The 21864-nt window shown below is 35.5% G+C and overlaps 2 protein-coding genes across 2 annotated transcripts; both read left to right on the forward strand.

Moving 5' to 3' along the window:
- The first annotated feature begins 15 nt into the window (after positions 1-15).
- Positions 16-17209, forward strand: LOC131936048 (zinc finger protein ZFAT). Its single transcript, XM_059292878.1, has 25 exons — positions 16-149; positions 4668-4932; positions 5122-5281; positions 5504-5616; positions 5752-5847; positions 6166-6300; positions 6479-6669; positions 6813-6953; positions 7116-7335; positions 7992-8227; positions 8656-8784; positions 9515-9613; positions 9716-9810; positions 10638-11149; positions 11285-11512; positions 11761-11974; positions 12578-12681; positions 12804-12952; positions 13091-13221; positions 13554-13698; positions 13925-14116; positions 14468-14540; positions 14654-14742; positions 14923-15075; positions 16025-17209. The coding sequence occupies exons 2-25, from the start codon at positions 4722-4724 to the stop codon at positions 16412-16414; spliced, it is 4206 nt and encodes a 1401-aa protein (XP_059148861.1). The 5' UTR covers positions 16-149; positions 4668-4721; the 3' UTR covers positions 16415-17209.
- LOC131936049 (WD repeat-containing protein 76-like) lies at positions 644-3425 on the forward strand. Its single transcript, XM_059292879.1, has one exon. The coding sequence runs from the start codon at positions 724-726 to the stop codon at positions 2374-2376; it is 1653 nt and encodes a 550-aa protein (XP_059148862.1). The 5' UTR covers positions 644-723; the 3' UTR covers positions 2377-3425.
- Positions 17210-21864: the final 4655 nt, after the last annotated feature.

The following is a 21864-nucleotide window of genomic DNA, read 5'->3' on the forward strand; positions in this document are numbered from 1 at the left end:
GTAACTTTATTATTACTCGTTGTTATTTTCCTTGGCCTATTTTGATCTCGAATTCGTTAAGAGATTTTACGAGACGTTAAACAAATATTATTGGCAGCCATTTTCTAGCCGTAGAACAAAATAATGAAAAGATTGAATTCGCTGTTGTGGTGAGTTATAATGTCGCTTATTTTTATTTATACTAGCAGTTTACATTATAAAACACGAAAATAAGCTAAATAAAGTGATAATAAATTCGTAAACACGAAGTTCAGTGCACAGCTCTGTTCATGATGGAGCTGTGTTGTGAGGAAATTTTCGTACTTTAACTTCTATTTCTGTTCGTAAACATTAGCCTACGAAACTTTGGCGCGGTTTTATTATTCGTAGTTCCCGTTGGAGCTCTAGATTTAATCTAGCCTAGCCTATGTTCATAGTCATAACGTTTTAATGTAAACAAAAGTTTTCCCTAAAGCCTAAGCATTTAAGTTCTCAAGATTTAAATCTATTGTATAAGAAAATGAACAAGAAAAGATAGTCTACCACTAGATCTAGTTACAATATCTGTGAATATCTAGATGTAGATCTAGTAACTAGAATCAAAATCTAGATCTAGACTCGAAGAATCTAGATCTAGATTCTAGTTCTTAAATCTTAGCTTAGTATAGTAATAGTGTAAAATAGTAGATTCTAGACCTAGTGATAATTTCTTATTATCAATAAATTAAATAATTAATAACCACAATGAGGCGATCAAAAAGAATTAATAATAAACTTGAAGTTGATGACTCTCAAGATGAATCACATACTAAATTAAAAATGTCAAGTCCAAAGAAGCTTCAAAAATTAAATTCCAAACTGGATTATTTGCCAAAAGTTGATAAAAGTTTAACTAGTAACAAAAAAGAACTAGATCTACAGATTGTCTGCAAAGAAAATGTTAACTTGGATGTTCAATCAAGTTCTGAAGATCAGGCTGTTGATGTTGATTCTTTCAACTACCTAAAAATAAGAGAACAGAACATGAAAGCTAACCAAGCTTTTTTTGCCAGTCTTGGCATAAAGCAAGAAAGAGAATCACTACTACAACTTAAACAAAAACAATTAAAATCAACTAAAAGAGGCTTGAAAATTAAGAAAGAACCTCCAGAGCCCACTCTCCTGCGAAAGAGTTTGCGCATCAGACATATTGATCCAACAGGCACTCCACTGCCATCCCCAGAACCTAAAACAGAAACTTCACAGTTTGATGCACGTTTGCCACCAGGGCCTATTCCTATGACAGATTGTGTGTACTCCAAAAAAGGCACTGATTCAGATGAAGTCTGTAATCCTGTTTCATCTCTTATTTGTGGCATCAAGCCAGTTTTACAAGCAGAAACATCAGTAGATTTAAAAAAATTTGTAGCCAGATTGAATAAAATAAAGACAACAGAGTACAGAGTGGCAAAAGTTGTACCTGGCCGTGTCTTCTCACTTACTTGGCATCCATCTCCAGATATTTTATTGGCATTTGCTGGGGACAAATATGGACACATCGGACTGTGGCATGTGCCGGCTGAAGACACAGTTGACGATGCTCATGTTGAAGCATTTAAACCTCACTCTAAACCTGTCAGCCATCTGAGTGTTATCCCAGCAGCACCCAACAAATTATTTTCTTGCAGTTATGATGCTACTTTACGCTGTGGCGACTTTGAGCATGGTGTTTTCAATGATGTATATTCTGTTCCTGAAGAAAATGATGACCTTTTTAGAAACTTTAATTTTGTTGATGCCCCCAATACGCTGCTGCTGTCTCAGTTCAGCGGCAATGTCACATTTCTTGACATTAGAAATCCTCACTCTGCATCAAAATACCCAGTTAGCAAGAAAAGCCTCCGCTCAGTTAGTGTAAATCCAGTTGACTCCAATTACTTCATTACTGCAGGAATTGACCCCACTGTCCAGTTATGGGACTTGCGTTACATGGGTTCAAAAACACCAAAGCCTATCCAATCTTTACATGACCACCATAAAGCTGTGTCCAGTGCCTTCTTCTCTCCTCAAGGGACAAAAGTGTTGTCCTGTGCTGCAGATGATACCATCATGGTTTATACGGTTAACAAAGACATGACACTGCAACATAGCATTAAGATGAAGCACAACAACTTCACAGGGCGGTGGTTGACCAAATTCCAGCCCAACTGGCACCCAACTGTGGAGGGTGTGTTTGTTTCTGGCTCAATGAATCGTCCCAGAGAAATTGAAGTTTTCAATGCTGATGGAACACTGTTAAGATCACTTACAGATGAAAATTGGCTAGGATCTGTGTGCAGTCTGAATGTGTTTCACCCCAATACAACATGCACAGTTGTTGGTGCTAACTCCAGTGGTAGACTCCATGTCTTCATGTAAAGTATCATTACTGCGTGTATTTTTTAATATCAAAATGCCAATGTTAAACCATTTTATGTAAGTGGTTAATTTGGCATAACTTATGGGAACAATAAGACAAAAAGTTAGTTTTGCTCATTTTGTTGTGATTCAGTTGTGCACCCTGTGGTGTGAGCTTATTTTGTCATGGTACCTAAAATGTTCAATGAGTTTTGTAATCTGAAAATGTGATTAAAATCATTGTTGAACAGACTAACCTCCAGCCCAGTATAAATATACATGGTTTTATTGTTACTGTAATTATTTTTACAATTAAATGCTTATACCCAGGGTATTGAGAGACATGACATTACTGATAGTGATAGTGTCAAGAATGAATTAATTTGTTTGATCATAAGTTAAGCAAAGTACCAGTTTTTTGTATTAATTTGTTTGAATACAACTCAAATATGTTTAATGTTTGTTTGAAGTTACAAAATGTTATCTCGTTCAATGTAACATATATAGTTATAATCAAATAATCAATTTTTCGGACAACTATTTTTTTTTTAAATATGTACTTTTTTTTTGTTTGCTGTACTTTTAGTTTTAGCAAATAATTATTAGGTGCTGATGTTGTTTGATTTTTTTGATTTTAGAAAACCAAGATGTTGGTGTTATTTTTGTGGAGTTTTTTTTTTCTTCATGTATTTTTATATCATATATAAGCTATTCCACTGATTTGCAATGTTTTTTAAATGGGTACTTTAAAAAAAGTATGTGAAGTGAAGATGCAGCAAAATTATTTAAAATAAATTTTACAGTTAATTTTTAAACCAGAGTCTCAGCTGGAGCCAAAAGTGGCCTCTACCTCTACAGCATCACTGTGTCCTACTGGAGACTGGGATATACATGAAGTTTTATTTGTCCTTATGAGATTTATACAGTAAATAGTTATGTGGTCTGAAAGTAACTATAATGCTATATTACCCTAGAGTTTGATTCACTAAATTGTCAGTCAGGATAATATTCCTGGTGTGTGATAACTGAATTTAAGTTTCTACTTGCTTGGACTATTCAATAAACTCTATTACAACTATGGAACATTTTTTTTAATTGTCTCAGCATTTTGTTATGTCCTGTCTGTGGTATTTGTATTTTAAAATTTGTCTCAACAGTTTGTTATGTTCTGTCTGGTTTTTGTATTTTAAAATTTGTCTCAACAGTTTGTTGTGTTCTGTCTGTGGTATTTGTATTTTAAAATTTGTCTCAACAGTTTGTTGTGTTCTGTCTGGTTTTTGTATTTTAAAATTTGTCTCAACAGTTTGTTGTGTTCTGTCTGTGGTATTTGTATTTTAAAATTTGTCTCAACAGTTTGTTGTGTTCTGTCTGGTTTTTGTATTTTAAAATTTGTCTCAACAGTTTGTTGTGTTCTGTCTGTGGTTTTTGTATTTTAAAATTTGTCTCAACAGTTTGTTGTGTTCTGTCTGGTTTTTGTATTTTAAAATGTATGGTATGAGGAAGGTGAACACACAAAAACATTTGTAGACTGTTGTCTAGATGTGTAATGAAAACCTCAACTCATTCTAGTTATAGTTTTAACTGAATAATTATCTTTTTGCTAGTGTTATTGACACCATGCACCAGAGAAATAATTACACATTGGCAAGCAGTAGCTTTACAATGTGTGTATAGAATTTTTAGCTAACAAGCTTTTACAGTTATACTATTTTTAAAGTTATAATATTAGGCATCATTCAGGGTAAGGAAGACTCAAAATTGTCAGTGGGGGAGGGGGCACCATGTGTCACCTAACTAATTGATGTTGGCAAATTTATAGTAATGTACAAACTAGAGAATAAATTGATAAGATGTTAGCTTTCACACTTCTAAACAAGCATAAACTGACCACAGTTCATTTTGAAACATGAAGACACTGACCACAATGCAACAAAAAGATGGATCCACATAATAATGCATTGCAGTAGGTACCAGATTTCAGGCTAAGAGAGAAATCTCACTGGTAAAGTGATAATAAGATATCCCCTCCTTGTACCATATTTTAGTGCTTGAAGTTAGTACCTAATGCATATCATCTGGAGCAACACTGGCAGGTATTTTTTTTATAGCTCTATAAGGTTAAACATTGCTTTGTATGGTAAATGAAACAAACTAGGGGGGGGGGGGGGTCCTGACTGGAGAATTGTTCTACTCTACCCTGGTGTCACTTGATGTGTTGCTTTACCAATGTGGGGGGGGGGGGGCACTCATCAAGCCAATGGTATAAATCTGTTGTCTAAACAAAAATTTATTTGAAAGCAATTTTTTTCCAGGTGAATCTGTTTAGTTTATAAGCCAAGTCTAGTTCTGGGAGTAGCACCACCAAAATGCCTCTTGACACATTTATTTGTGGCTCATGTCAAGACACGTTCACCGACCTGAATGACTTCATGTACCACAAGAAAAGCAGCTGTGCCAGTGGACAGACTGACCCCCTCAAGGTCACCACCAGCCAGCACAGGACAGAAATCATCAAGCTGCAGCTGGACCACTCCGGCCAGATCACCAGCCTGACCACAGAACCTATGGGAGAGAGAGGTACAGGAATCACCTACACTGTTGATAGGTTTAGCTCAGTAGGTGGAGACAGTAAAAAGATATCTGAGTACATTTATCAGGTTTAAAACATAATTATTAAGTTTTCCATCAAAATCAAAAAGTATAGTTTAGGTCTATTTACTGTTTATAAATGTTTAGTAAAATTTTAAAATGTTAATGAACGTGCAGATGAGAAAGTGAACAATGCCGCGTCACTGAACAATGCCGCGTCACTGGCTTTTTTGAATGATGTCAACATGGAAGCCGAGCTGGAGAGAGCCAGTATTGACGAGGGAGACATGGAGCCCCACCCTGCTGCTGGGGGCACACATTTGATCATTCTCAACAGGTTTCTCTTGCACATTTTACTTGTCTGAATATTTCATCTGAGTTTTTGGTCTCAGTGTTTTGTCACTGTTTGAATTTGTTGGTCTCAATATTTTGAAATTTGTCACATTAAGAATTTGTTGGTCTCAATATTTTGTCACATTGAGTGTTGTTAGTGTTATCATTTGAGCACATTGAATATTGATACTTTAAAACTCAAATTTAACGCTTCTCATCGCCCTAGATCTGTTTCTGGCGTGACTGTAAAAACGGATCCCTCACTCAGTGAGCAGCAAGCTAAAGACACACATGGAGGACTGGACCAACAGGATGCAGATATTGTTGCAGTGCCAAAAAGTAAGAAAAACATTTCGGGACAAATTCAACATATTGGATCATATATTTTTAATTACTTTTGAAGTTTGTTTAGTAAAGCGCTCAGAACAACATAATTTAATATAATGATTGAAAATGATTTGTTCAAATGTTCAGAGAAACGTGTTGGACGTTCAAAGACCGGTGAAGGAAAAATAAAAATAATTGAAGCTGTACCTCCCACTGCACCTAGACCAACAGTCCCAGAAACAAGTAGGTAGTTGCCCTGGTTTAACTGCTGGGGGTTTTATGGTTTAACTGTGGGGTTTTTAATAGTTTAACTGTTGGAGGTTTAACTGTTGGGGGTTTAACTGCTAGGGTTTTTAATGATTTAACTGGGGTTTTTAATGGTTTAACTGTTGGAGATTTTAATGGTTTAACTTTTGGGAGTTTAACTACTAGAGATTTTCTTCGTTTAACTGTAGGGGTTTTTATTGGTTTAAATTTTGGGGGTTTTCCTGATCTAAATAATAGTTTATATTATCTTAGATGTCTTTCTACCCTAATTATATGACTGTTGTTTAACTGTAGGTTCAGACGGGAAATTGGTGTGTCCACAATGTAAAAGAACTTTTACCAAAGAACGTCACTTCAACACACACAAGTGCCTCGCATCTTCTTCATATGTTGATATCACTAAAAAAGACATCCTCAAAATTGACTCAGGTAAAAAATATTTTGTTTTTTATTTTACTTTGTTTCAAGTTAGTACTGCTCCACTACAGTTCAATATGTGAACAATTTCAAACATTCACACTTGTAAACTTGTCTTTTTCAAACATTCACACTTGTAAACTTGTCTTTAGCTTTAAACATTCACTCTTGTAAACTTGTCTTTAACTAGAAGAGGAAGATGATTCTGTGGAGCCAGATTCAGGAGCCAAAGAGGATGAAGATGACTTTACAGCTCCACTAGATGATGATCATGAGGATGAGAAAGAAGATGAAGATGAAATGGATAAAGATGAGTCTGACAAAGAAAAATGGCCCTGGAAAAGTAGAAGAGGAAAGAAAAGAAAACGCATTAGTTATAAGGTGGTCTTTTGTTTTTAATGTCACATAGAATTATCTACATTTGATTAAATCATTTTCGTTAATGTTTATAACAAAATGAAGAAGTTATGAGTAAACCTAATTCTTCTATTAGATGAAAAGTCTCCAATCAATTGTAATTTCAGTTGAATACTGATGTGAGTGAGGAAAACATTGGGGCTAAACAGTTGAAGGTGGCCGTGGAGTCCATGGAAAATGTCCCCATTTTTAAAACTGAGGATGAGAAGTCTGAGTTTGAATCCTGCATTGATGTTGATTTGTCCCAAGTATGTATATTGTTCACAATTTCTAATAAACAGTTTTTTTTTTATTTTTCAGAATTTAAAAAAAATTATAGTGTTATTATAGTGTTATTGCTTGTTTGTTGTCTTATTTAGGTAGACAACATGTTCCGTATCCACATCATGCTTGTTTGTTGTCTTATTTAGGTAGACAACATGTTCCGTATCCACATCATAGAGCAGGAGCTGAACGAACTGAGTGGGCTGGTGTACAACACGCCCACCATGTCCTCCCTCTCGGTCTACTCATGCAACATCTGTGATAAGGTCTTTAAGTCCCTCTCCCACATCCGCTTCCACTGTGTTACACACACGGACACCAAGCCTTTCAAGTGCAATAAATGTGAATATGAAACCAATTCCAAAGGTGAGAAAATCTACAGGTATATTCAAAGTGAAACCTTAGGGAAGAAAATCTACAGGTATTTTCAAATCTGAAACCAATTAAACATTCTATTTTTAATCTGAATAAAAATAAGGTGGTAAATATGATGTATTATTGTGTAGTATAAGTTTAATTATTTTGCCAGTAACTATAAAGTCTTCATGATTGTTTAGATAGGGAGAGCTGATTTTATTTCGCCACTCTTAACTTTTAGGAGTATAAACAGCCTCTATGTTGACCCTGACTTGTAAGCTACATCAGCTGCATTCACTCATGTGATACACCATTCAGTCATGTGATAAACCATTCAGTCATGTGATAAACCATTCAGTCATGCGATACACCATTCAGTCATGCGATACACCATTCAGTCATGCAATACACCATTCAGTCATGTGATACACTGTTCAGTCATGCGATACACAATTCAGTCATGCGATGCACAATTCAGTCATGCAATACACCATTCATTCATGTGATACACCATTCAGTCATGCGATACACCATTCAGTCATGTGATACAACATACAACCATATCATCCCCACTTGTATAGCATAAAAAAGTTTATAAAATCTCTAGTCCTGTTCTTTATAAAGCTTGTACCTGCTCTGTCAAATGCATGTCACTGTGTTGACAGGTAACCTCTACACACACATGAGGAAACACACTGGCCAGTTTTATCGCTGTGAGCAGTGTGAGTTTAAAACTGTCAACAAAAGTCACTTGGCTGAGCACCAGATGACCCATGACAACCGCAGGTCACAGTGTATGCTGTGCCAGAAAGATTACTCCACGGTGAAATCACTCATCAACCACATACGCAAGTATCACACGGATAAAAGAGGAAAAGAATATTTACAGACATTTTTACAGGTTAGTACTCTTTGATTACCATGACTATTTGTTTTTTAAACTGGCAATATAAAGATTTTAGATGGACTTACAATATGAAGATTTAAGTGCACATGCAACATAAAGTTTAATATGCCTTTGTCATTTAAAAAATTACAGTTTATTTAAGCATATTATTTTTTAAGTGTAATTTGTGCCAAGTTTTCTTCAAAACTTAAATGTAGCATGTTCTATACATTGTTTTTAATTTAACCTAGTTCATATCTCAAGTAAACTGGATATAAATATTGAGTTATCTCCCCTGTTGCTAAGAACTTGCTGGGGTAATCAGGAAGTGACTTGTGATTGAGTTATGTTTTGTTCATTGGGTTATTTAACCTTTTTTTGGATTAGCTGTCATATCTGCCAATTGTCACAACTAATAACACAATTAATTTCTCCATGTTTAGGGTCGAGGGCAAAAAGGAACCACGGTTATCCATCAATGTCATATTTGTAACAGAAAGTTTAAAAAAAGAGTTGACCGTGATCGCCACTTATTCATTCATGACATCAAAGATCTGCCCTATGTACAGCAGGTTATTTGCTTTTGTTTATACGATTCCACCACGGTTTAAGTATGCCATTTGTTTAACTCGAGGTAAAAGATACAACAGTAATTAAATTACACTAACTGTTTAAATACAGATAGCAGATACAACATAATCAAATATACGTTTAGCTACAGATACAACATTATTCAAATAATATCTGTTTAGCTAAATACAACATTATTCTAATAATATTATCTGTTTAGCTACAAATACAACATTATTCAAAAACTATGATCTAATGTTTGAAACTGTTGACAGTGTGACTATGATCTAATGTTTGAAACTATTGACAGTGTGAGTTGTGTGACTATGATCTAATGTTTGAAACTGTTGACAGTGTGAGTTGTGTGACTATGATCTAATGTTTGAAACTGTTGACAGTGTGAGTTGTGTGACTATGATCTAATGTTTGAAACTGTTGACAGTGTGACTATGATCTAATGTTTGAAACTGTTGACAGTGTGAGTTGTGTGACTATGATCTAATGTTTGAAACTGTTGACAGTGTGACTATGATCTAATGTTTGAAACTGTTGACAGTGTGAGTTGTGTGACTATGATCTAATGTTTGAAACTGTTGACAGTGTGAGTTGTGTGACTATGATCTAATGTTTGAAACTGTTGACAGTGTGAGTTGTGTGACTATGATCTAATGTTTGAAACTGTTGACAGTGTGAGTTGTGTGACTATGATCTAATGTTTGAAACTGTTGACAGTGTGAGTTATGTGACTACTGGGCAAGCAGGCGGGTGTACCTTGACAAACACTACCTAAAACATCGAGTCATCTACTGCTGTGCTGTGTGTGATCAGAGGGTAGGCATCACTTCACCATTAATCTCTTGTTTACTTTATTGTTACAAGTGTGTATCTACAAGTGTTTGTTGATTTGTTTGACAGTTAGATATTTTATTCTAGTTCCTTAGTACAATCAGACTTATGGAGCACCTGACATCTGCACACAGTGATGCAACTATTTCTACTGAGTCTCTGCTAGAGGAATGTATCAGCAGGTAAAGCTCCATTTATTTCTCAGCTCATCAGGATTTTTTATTTATCTCATATTGCCAAAGATGTATCATTTTTTTTTTTATTGCAGACTTATCAATTCCACCTTGCATTTATAAAAAAGGCAATTTTATTTGATGCCATTTTAAGTGCAGCATATTAATTTAACTCTACTTTATATGAACAATTAGAGTGTCTCCATAACCCAAACCACCCATCATCCACTTCCGTAGTAAGGCCAATGATGTACATATGACATTCAAAACACAGCTGATTGTTTGTGTATGTAACCCCATGTACCTGCTTGGCTGATTGTTTGTGTATCTAACACCCTGTACCTGCGTGGCTGATTGTTTGTGTATCTAACCCCAGGTCCCTGTACCTGCGTGGCTTATTGTGTATCTAACCCCATGTCCCTGTACCTGCGTGGCTTATTGTGTATCTAACCCCATGTCCCTGTACCTGTGTGGCTGATTGTGTATCTAACCCCATGTCCCTTTACCTGCGTGGCTGATTGTGTATCTAACCCCATGTCCCTTTACCTGCGTGGCTGATTGTTTGTGTATCTAACCCCATGTCCCTGTACCTGCGTGGCTGATTGTGTATCTAACCCCATGTCCCTTTACCTGCGTGGCTGATTGTTTGTGTATCTAACCCCATGTCCCTGTACCTGCGTGGCTGATTGTGTATCTAACCCCAGGTCCCTGTACCTGCGTGGCTGATTGGTTGTGAATCTTATCCCATGTCCCTGTACCTGCGTGGCTGATTGTTTTGGTATCTAACCCCATGTCTCTGTACCTGCGTGGCTGATTGTTTGTGTATCTAACCCCAGGTCCCTCTACCTACCTGAGCCTCTGGGCACAACAAGTGAAGGAAGCAAGTACGTGAACCTGCCAGAAGAACTAAGAGAGACTAGCCAGGTGTCTCACAGCCTCTCACAGTCTGACATCAGCCAGATAGGAATTTCTCAGTCCGACTCTAGTCCACCTACACTAGAGGAGCAGTCGAGTGACTTTGTCTCAGAGTACAGGCAGTTTATCCAAGAGCAGAACAGTGTCAAGGAAGAGCTGACCAAGACAGATTCATGTGACACCATCAGCCCACTTGGGTCGGGACAAGACCTGGAAGACAATGGTCAAGAGAAATCCAAGTCCCCATCTCTGCTGATGCTGCAGAACCCAGGCTCTGATCTAGAGGGAAACGATGACCTTGATGGCAATGATGACCTTGATGGCAATGATAAGGAGAACTCCCTAGACAACCTGGCTTGTCCAGCTCAAGAGGACAGTGGAGAGTTAGATCCTGCACACAATTCTGGGGATGCAGCAAATGGTGGCAGCACTGGTATGTTTTTTTGTCATATCTTCTTATTTTTCAATTCATCGTATGGAACATAATATGTAAAAAATTTAGTATTCTATCGGTCTGTTATCATTGAGCTGACTAGAACTGTCAGTATTTTCTGTTCCATGTTTTTAGCTGCTGGTGAAGAAAGTGGGAAGCAGATAATGGAGGATGCCAGTCAAAAATTAGAGCTGAGCAAGGAGGAAAAAATTGACGCCTTGATCAAGAGGCTGGGATACAGAAACATGTCCATGCAAATCTTTAACAAGATGAGAGAAACTTTTGGCACGGAGGAGTGTGAATTTTGTGGCCGGCTGTTCTACAGTAAAGTTGATTATGAGCCTCACATTCGGACCCACACAGGTAACCGGATGCTGTTTCTTGCTTAGTAGATTTGCTGCTTTTGTATTGTGAAGCTTATCAGGGAAAATTTGTTCAAGAAAATAAACATAAATAATCAGCTGACAATACAGACTCAAAGAATGTCTAGTTTTGTTAAAAATTCATTAATTTGTTTTTTGTGTTCAACAAATCAAATGGTAAAAAAAGTTGTAAATAAATTTTTGGTCTTGTTTTGATGCAAAAAGATTTTTCGTTTTGGTCTATACCAGGTGACAAACCATTTGCCTGTGCCAACTGTAGTTTCCGCGCTACAACTAAAGACCAACTAAAGAAACATTCAGAGAGAGAGCATGAGAAGGTGGCCTTCCAGTGTAAGGAGTGTGATTTTCTGGCCCCCACTCGGGCTAGGCTGTGGAACCATCAGCTCAAGCACCTGGGCATCAGTGGACTCTCCTGTCCTGAGTGTCCTCACAAGTTTGATGGGTGGGTCATACAGGCTTGGTGGGTGGGGCATACAAGTTTGGTGGGTGGGTCATACAGGCTTGGTGGGTGGGGCATGCAAGTTTGGTGGGTGGGTCACACAAGTTTGGTGGGTGGGGCACGCAAGTTTGGTGGGTGGGTGGGTCATACAAGTTTGGTGGGTGGGGCATGCAAGTTTGGTGGGTGGGTCACACAAGTTTGGTGGGTGGGGCACGCAAGTTTGGTGGGTGGGTGGGTCACACAAGTTTGGTGGGTGGGTGGGTCACACAAGTTTGGTGGGTGGGGCATGCAAGTTTGGTGGGTGGGTGGGTCATACAAGTTTGGTGGGTGGGGCATGCAAGTTTGGTGGGTGGGTGGGTCACACAAGTTTGGTGGGTGGGGCACGCAAGTTTGGTGGGTGGGTGGGTCACACAAGTTTGGTGGGTGGGGCATGCAAGTTTGGTGGGTGGGTGGGTCATACAAGTTTGGTGGGTGTGGCATGCAGGTTTGGTGGGCTGGTCTTCCAGTAGTTCACATGAGTTTGATCAGATAAGACACTACAGGTATAATTAATGTTCTTACCATGATCTTTGTTTGTCCTGATCAACTTAATTAACTTATTTTCAGAATGAAACAACTTAGAGCCCATATACTCAACACCCACAAAGATATGGACAGAGAAACTCTAGAAAAGCTCACTGGTTATAGGCACAAACCTCTCGGGAAAATGGGTAGCTTTAGAATTTTCATTGGTGCTTCATGCTTGAAACAATTACAAACTTTCCTTTTTAATTGAGGTTCTAAAATTGTACAGGTCGACTTCCGTTTTAATTGAGGTTCTAAAATTGAACAGGTCGACGTTCTTTCAAATGTCCACATTGTCCTCGTGTGTTTATCCGGGCTAACTCTGAGCTACAGAAGCACATATGGATACATGAAGGCATAAAGCCGTTTGCCTGCCCCATATGTCCGTATGCCTGTCGCTCTAAAAACAACCTCCAGGTATAAAATGTGTTCTAGTTGTGGGTGGGGCTAGCTAGTTGTAAAAAGAATACGATGGACGCCATTGATTATTTGTAGACATGTTTATTTTTAATGATTTGAATACAGTTATACTGAGCTCATGTTTCTGTTGTGTAGGCCCACATGCTGCGCCACTCTACAGAAAAACCCTTCTCCTGTTCAGAATGTGGGAAAGAGTACAAGTCTAAGACAGCGCTCCGCTGGCATGTTAGGTCACACAAGGGAGGAAAGCTTTTTAAATGTGACAAGTTAGTACTAGCTTGACTTTTTAAATGTGATAAGTTAGTACTAGTTTGACTTGCTTTCATCATCTTTAAATGTGTTTCTCTTGATTTGATAGATTCCATCTCTAGCAGATGAAATTGTTAAATGAATTTGTGTTTTAAACAGGTGTTTATTATTGAAATTGTAGAAACACTTCCTTTTAGTTATATCCTATATCTAAACTTTGAAATTGTAGAGATACATCCTATATCTAAACTTTGAAATTGTAGAGATACATCCTATACTTAAACTTTGTAAAATTGTAGTATTACACCCTGTATCTATATCTTTGGCCTGGCATGTGGTGATGTTTCAGATGCCCCTATGAGGCAACACAGAGCAGCCACTTAAAGAGACACATGGAGACTCATGAGGTTTTAAAGCGGTTCATCTGTAAACATTGTGATTTTTCTGCCAACACCCAGGGCTACATGAAGATACATTATGCCAAAAGTCACAAAGTAGGTCCTTTACAGACTCAAAATTTCTACTTATTGATGGACTGGCTATTGGATAAAAAAGGCTGCTTACAATTTTCAATTATTAGAACCTCTCTAGACATGTTTATTGAGCACAAGGTATGCCAGCTGTTTTTGTGATTTGTCACTGGGAGTTAAGATGCCAGTTGTGCTATTTATACCAAACTAATGTTGAGCTGCTGTCACATATTTGTGCTGTTGTCTGCAGGGTAAAGCCTTTGTGCATGATGAGGTGGTTGACACCACAGTCATGTCCCCTGAGAAAAGGGTCTTCAAGTGCCTGAGCTGTGGATATTTGTTTGGGAACCTTTCAGATCTTAAACGCCACCTGAAAATTAAGCATCATGTCCAGATTCAAGACATAGCAGGCATGGAACAAATGCAGATATCAGAGGTTGAGGTAAACTATTTCATTCAGCCTATTTTTTTAATTCAGTTTTTTATTCAGTTTTCATGCTTTATTATCTCCAATGAACCATTGTGTCTTTAAGTCAGATACAATAGTAGGTGTTTAGGTACCTAGTTATGATAGCTAACTTGGACTTATATTAGTTTTATGCCTTGAACTAACATACAGATTTTTTTGCAGTTAAATAACTGCTTATTTTTTATTTAACATATACTACTTGTCCATATTTTGCTTGTTTTCAAAACCTTATTTTTTAAAAATTATTCCTTTTTTTTCTATTTATATAATTATATCCGTATATTCTACCAGTGAAGTTTGTGATGAGTGATTTTCTTTTTGTAGGTTGTCCAGTATGAGGATGAGCAGGCAGTTTTAGTCAACAAACAACTTGAGGCTGCAGGTCAGCCTCCCTCTGGTCAGTCTTTATTCATTCCCTTTGTTTTAAAATTGATGGTCAATATTTTCTTATTCTATTAGGATTACATTATTTAAATTTTTAATTGCAATGATCAATTTTTGTGTGTGCAGAAGAGCTCCAATTACAAATGGCAAATGATGATGGCAACATGTCACTGTCAGCTGTTAATCTTATCCAGCATTTGATTGGAATGTCTCAGGTAGGAAACTACCTGCCCATCATGTTCTTGTTTAACTGTTGTTGATTTCTGACATACTTTATACGTTATCAACTACTTTTCTGTTTTTATTTCATTAGAGAAGAAAAAATATGTGGATGTGTTAGATTTTCTCCAAAGATTTTTGTAGCTCTGTAATTTAAAAAAAACAATTTCTATCAGGGTGGTGAGAATCAGCTGCGTGTGGTCAATGAAGATGGTGAGCCATTGGACATCACAGTCCAGCAGGATGGTCAGCTGCTACTGACTGGGGATGCCAGTGGGATGCTCCCTGGCAGTCAATATGTCATACAGTATTATAACCCAGAGGAAGTGGTCAGTTTCAAAAAGATTTCTTTCAGCATTACTTTGATAAGTAATATAGTACTTAACAGGTTTTTTTAGTTAACAAATGCCAGTTTCTTATAGGTTTGGACTGCGGTTTAAGTTTTTATGGTTGTTTAGTGATATAGATGTTTTTGAACAACAAATTGAATGAGTTTGAAATGCCAAAAGCCTAAACTTTACATTTTTTATCAGTTTTTTTTAATAAGACAATCTATGTATTTATTCTAGAACTTCTTAACTCTAACATACAACAGTGTGAGGCTAAGTTGGGCAGCTTTAATCTAATTGTGTTAACACATATCGGCCAACCACAAACCATAATTAGAAATCGTCTTTGTGTACTGACTATAATTGAATCTGGTCCTGTCTTTGTGTACTGACTATAATTGAATCTGGTCCTGTCTTTGTGTACTGACTATAATTGAATCTGGTCCTGTCTTTGTGTACTGACTATAATTGAATCTGGTCCTGTCTTTGTGTACTGACTATAATTGAATCTGGTCCTGTCTTTGTGTACTGACTATAATTGAATCTGATTCTGACAGCATTAGAAATCCCCCTGTCTTTGTGTACTGACTATAATTGAATCGGGTCCTGTCTTTGTGTACTGACTATAATTGAATCTGGTCCTGTCTTTGTGTACTGACTATAATTGAATCTGGTCCTGTCTTTGTGTACTGACTATAATTGAATCTGGTCCTGTCTTTGTGTACTGACTATAATTGAATCTGGTCCTGACAGCATTAGAAATCACTCTGTCTTTGTGTACTGACTATAATTGAATCTGGTCCTGTCTTTGTGTACTGACTATAATTGAATCTGGTCCTGTCTTTGTGTACTGACTCTAATTGAATCTGGTCCTGTCTTTGTGTACTGACTATAATTGAATCTGGTCCTGTCTTTGTGTACTGACTATAATTGAATCTGGTCCTGACAGCAATCACCGGATGCTCTGGTCAGCAACAGCACCTCAAGCACTAGTGTCCAGCTGGCAACTACAGACTCCTCCCCTGGCACATCCAGTCAGTTCATCATTACAAGTGGAGATGATGGTCAGCTGCTGACAACAGCTGGTCAGCTCCTGAGCAGGCATGCTCAGATCATGTCTTCAGAGGATTCCGGTCAACTAATTACAATAGACACTGAGGGTCAGCTGCTGGTGGCAGAGGGGGAGAGCAGTCACTACGGTCACTCAGAGTTAGACAACTACAACAGTCAACTTATAATCTCAGCTCATAATGTGGCTGGAGAGTCTAGCAGAAACAATTCTTGTCAGGTTCAGGGGCAACTTTCAAATGCAGAAATTGTTGACGGGGCTGGAAGCTAGTTCGGTGTATTATATATTTTGATAAAAAGTGTTAGGAAAGATCCTACACAAGTTGCAAAAAATGTACAGTAATTTATTGATGTATGGCGCTATACACTTGAAGCTTTAATTTGCATAATTTGTATTTTATTACTGTCAGTACTATATCAAAATAAATTATAAATGTAGGAACATTTATAATTTATAACTAATTAAATTGATCAAAATACTCAAAATGTTATGTTGGCCCATCAATAATTTAATATATTATGTGGGGCTAGTCTTAATTACTATGATGAGCTATTTTTAGAGAACTTATAATGTTACTCATAGGGTTGATGTCGGAATATTTTTTACTGTTAAAAAGTATCTAGTGTTTTCATGAATGATTTTCCTTTACCTGTTTTTTTTAAGCAAAGTTCCCTAACGTGTTCACTGGATAGATAAGTAAAACCAAAAACATCAAGTACCACTAAGTAGGATGTTTTAAGTTTTTTTTAATTTATAGAACTTCTCTATGATTATGCAAAGAAAAAAAGTTGTTTGCATCATTGAGAAAACAGCAAAGACAATTTAGCTGTATGCAGATTATATATATTGTTTATGAAATTTGCATTAAAATCTGTTAGCAATGTTGTTTTTTTTCTTCTTCGAAGTGCCTATGTTTACTCTGGAGTTATGGGACTTACTTCAGAGCAGAAGGTTTGATATATTTATTTAGGCATGTTCTTATCACTCTGGTGTTCTCATGTTGCATAAGGCAGTAATTTCCATGCTTTAAACATTTTGAAGAAATATATGACTTCTTTAACTTCATTTTGTTTTACTAGTTATTCTCTTTAAAGTTAAAAATGAATTTAGTTATTAACTAGCAGCAGTAATTTTTTAAATGTATAGTTAATTTGAAAAATAGTGGAACATAGTATGTATAAAAAGAAAAACTATAAACACAATTTACAATAGGTGTATATAAATTTAACAACCATTCACACTACATGTGTTTATAGGCATTTAAAAGTGAACAATCATTCACCCATTAGGTAGAGATTTGAGTGAAGGAAAGGGTGTGTTTATCTTTCCAACACATTTGTTCACCATATTTTAGAAAGAAGTCTCCCTTTAACAATTGGGACTCATATATTATGGGCTCAGTCTTCATGCTGACTTCACACACACTGGAAATTTTAGGGTCTTCTCAAGAGAAGTGACAAATAATTCGTGAGATCATATTTCTGATAATTTATTTTATTTGCATGATAAAGGAATAAAATAGAAACAGAACAAAAAAATTCATTTTTATTAAAAGTTTTTTTTTAATGATGTCAATATAGACTAAATCAAAAAGCCTAGGCCCCTGAGGCCGATGTTATACAAATGCAATGTTATTTAGTCCTCTTTACTCTTTTTATTTCTTATCCTTACTACACTTAGTTTAAAAATGTGACAAGTATTTTTAATATTAAGTTTAACTGTTGTAATTAGATTTTACATATTATTTTCTATTTCAGGATGTATCAGAACATATGATCAGTTGCGTAGGCTGGATTTTGTTATGGAGGGGAAGGGTGGGTTTTTAAATATTTTCCACAAATACATATATTTATTCTCCATACAAATTATAAAAAATGAACTTGTGGTTTCATGAAATTTTGAAACTGTAGCCATGAAGTTAAAACAACGTGTGCACTGTAAAAATAATGAGGAAGTTGCCATTTTGGGGGATCATGGAGGGGGGGGGGGGGGGGGGTCTAAACCCCTTGTCCATGCAACTGCGTGACACAAATGCGCTTTTATGTGATTACAAATGGATGACATACCAGCCCATCATACACTATTCTCAACGACGACATACATAGATATTTACACATATTGCTGTTAAAAGCTATTTACACTACACACATATTGCAGTTATCAACAGCTATTTACACTGCTCACAAGTGAATGCTGGGTACAGTTTGTTTTAAAAGTTTTTTAAATGAACTTGAGATGTTGCTAAACTAGAGGTATCAATCATGATTCTGTAGGTGAATGCTGGTTGACTCTTCACGTGTGCTATCAAAACCTAACAAAATCTTGTGAAGATAGATCAATTTGAAGACTATTACAGGGAACCGTCAAGAATCCTTTCTTGTTTTTTTTTCTCTCCTACTGCGTAGCTCTTCCTTTTTACCTGGATCTTTCTGCTTTACATCTCCATCAGGAAATATCAGTTCTCTAACAAATTGGATTTTGGAGAAAAATAGTCGCCACATCACCATCCATGCTGTTAAGTGTAAAAACATATTTTTAAAATTAAGTTTGTGATTTTCATGTTAGATTGGAATTTAAACATTTCAAAATATTTGAAAAATATACAGTGGTGCTTAGGTAAAAAAAAAACGAATCCCTTCCCTGCAGGGGTTTGTTCACTGAAGTGCTAATTTCTATTGATTTGAATAAGTTAAAAGTTGTAAAGTTCCCCTTTGGTTTCAGACTTAACAATCCATAGGGCAGATAAAGTAGAGTTCATCTGTCTCTTGATTTCTGGGTATAAAATATGGTGCATGCCCATCCACTTTTAATCTCCCTGAGTAAGGCATCCATCAGAACTGGGTGGACTAAAGGAAGTCTTACAGACTCGAGTCAGAAATCTGAACTCAAGACTTTTGGGTTAGTAGTCTAGCACTCAATAATGTCATCCCAATCTACAAAGTAGATCAAACAACAAGTTTTAAACTCCAACATAAGATTTCACGCTGCTGAAAGTTGTCGATAAAAAATGGAGACTGTAACAGGCTACAATTTTTTATAAAAATCAGAATAGAAAAGAACAAGGCCAATCCCAGTGGAGCAAGAAATTCTGACAAGAAAGTGGAGATGGATATACCTTACGTTGAGGAAACTAGCAACTAGTATTATCAGATGAGACATTTCTTGCAATGATGTCATTTGCCTATACTACACTAGGTGACACTGGGAGTTGAAAAAGGCAAAGAAAATATGTAGTGGTTTGATATTGGAACCCTCCAAGTCTCTAAGCAATAAAGTAGTATTGTCTTAACATTTGTGATGCAGATTCTTATATTGTTCTAGAGCAGTGGTTCCCAAACTTTTTTAACTGGCGACCCCCATTTATAAAAATTAAGTGACCCGCAACCCCCATAGAATAAAAAAGTCAAAATTAGTAAAGAAATTAATAAACACTAAAATATTATTTTGTCGTAGAATTTCAGTATGAATTATTCTTGATAACTGTTTTAATATGATGAATGAAATTATATGCTATTGACAAGCCTCAACATACACAGTTAAGTTTTTGTTAATGCCAACCTCATTTAATTCTGAACATTTAATTTATTTCTTTGATTTGTTTTTAATTGAAGTAGTAATAAAAATCTATTCTCGCAAAGATATGTAGACACAAAAGGAATTAACACTCAAAAGGCAATCAATTTTCACATTTGGGTATGAATGGTGCATACTACACCAAAGTTGTGTGAGCAGTTATTCATTTAACATGGTATGTGACGTGGAATAATTCCGCAAATTTAAGAATTCATCGGGAATGCTGGCAACATCAAGGGAAGCAGAAAATGGGTTACATGTCAATCCAGATTGTTCTTTTTTCAGCTCAGCGAAGTAACGCTGCAGTTAGTTTTCAAGAGATTCAAAATACCCAGAAATCTCCTCTTTCAAAAATTTATTTATCTCACAATCAGATTAATCTATTGCACTGCAGAGTTTCTCAAAAATGGCAATATTTCAAAGATTTATTTTTCTTTGCCAATTTTGCAGCTTTGATACATATGCCCCAAGTTTATCACGAAAAAAGATAATATTCATTCATTTTCCCAAAATCTTCAGATTAAGCTTATGTTGAATTTGGAATATATCTGCTAGGTATGCTCAGTAGATTTGGAAAATGTGGTTGCTTTGTGTATTGAGTATTGGAAATTAATATCATATTAATTTTTTAATTTGGTAAAAACAAAATTTGAAAAATCACTCAAGAGCTTTGTGCAGGTTTTTGTATGAAAATTATCTCCCTTTGTCCAAATGCTACACATACTATTTTAATATATTGAATAGGCCTATCCTATATTAATATAGTTATAGTATATAGTATAATATAGAATAATATATTGAAATACTATTAGTATTATATTATATATATAAAATACTATATAATATATATTATATAATATAATTAAATGAATAGGCCTAATATTATTTATTAATATATATAATCCAATATACATAATATATAATATAATATATATTTATATATTTGGTAATCTATCATTTTGGGTACGTAAAATCGCCCGCGGCTATTAATGTACGAAAACGTTACCTCATTGTCAAGGCTTTAATAGAAGTGTATTGTGATTTATTTGTGTCAAATATTATAGATATATGAATAGTAAACCTAAATCAATGGCTAAATATATCAATATAGGCCAGCAATTAACTTTAAACAGCAGTGTTTGAGAGCAAGATTTGCTATATAAAAGAGCAGCCATTTGTAAAATAGAGTGGCTTCCCCCTGAATCTCGCGCTATAAGTTAAAAAAAAAACTTTAACAAGATGGCTGCTATAGTAAAATGAGCACGGTTGCATCTGTTGGAAACATAGTCTTCATTTATTACTAAAAAGTTTTAATTCAAATTAATTCAATTCTTTAAAAACAGGTACATAAATCATATTAAATATTAAATGAAACAAGAAAACATTTTTGTATTTTTCAAAATATAAATCCTCATCAAAATGTGAAATAATTATTAAAATTTAAGAAGTCACCTGTTTTTCACATTACTAGATCTAGTCGCGGGCGATTTTACGTACCCAAAACGATAGAGTACCATGTATTTATTATTTATAATATTAGATCTATAATTAATAATTTGTATAGACCTTCTATATTGTGTATAGATAGTGTAGTAAATGTAGTAGTAAGTAGTTGTATTTACAAACAATCACCTATAACAATTAGAATCAGTGTAAAAATAATAGAAAAAACAAATGTCAAAGTTTCCTTTATAATTTCTTCCCAACTCATCATTTACTTGAGCAAAAGTAGGCCTAGATCTAATATAAAACTTGCATCTATCAAAAAAGTATTGGTAAAGTTGGTTGGAGAGTTGAATTTGTGGAAGTTAGTAAAATACTGCCTTATATTTGATTAGAGTTCTTAGAAACATTGTATGCCAGGATGCGATGTTTTTAATTATGTATATATATATATATATATATATATATATATATATATATATATATATATATATATATATATATATATATATATATATATATATATATATATATAGCCTTATTTAATACTTTGTTTATCTGTTATACTATCCAATTATTACTGTTTATTTGAATTAGTAGAGACATGTAACATTTATTACTTGTTATGATAAAAAACAAAAATAAAGGATCGTTATATTAAAATTTGTGTTTTTCGTTTTAATGAAAAATAAATAGATTTGGCT

Source organism: Physella acuta, unplaced genomic scaffold (genome assembly GCF_028476545.2).
Source record: "Physella acuta isolate Inbredline_101_S28 unplaced genomic scaffold, ASM2847654v3 ptg000166l, whole genome shotgun sequence".
NCBI lineage: Eukaryota > Metazoa > Mollusca > Gastropoda > Physidae > Physella > Physella acuta.

Bases quoted from the DNA above. Each gene is read 5' to 3' on its own strand.
- LOC131936049 (XM_059292879.1), top strand. From the start codon at position 724: ATGAGGCGATCAAAAAGAATTAATAATAAACTTGAAGTTGATGACTCT.
- LOC131936048 (XM_059292878.1), top strand. From the start codon at position 4,722: ATGCCTCTTGACACATTTATTTGTGGCTCATGTCAAGACACGTTCACC. The intron at 5,848-6,165 runs GTAGGTAGTTGC...GTTTAACTGTAG, and splicing joins ACCAACAGTCCCAGAAACAA to GTTCAGACGGGAAATTGGTG. The intron at 14,117-14,467 runs GTAAACTATTTC...TTCTTTTTGTAG, and splicing joins TGCAGATATCAGAGGTTGAG to GTTGTCCAGTATGAGGATGA.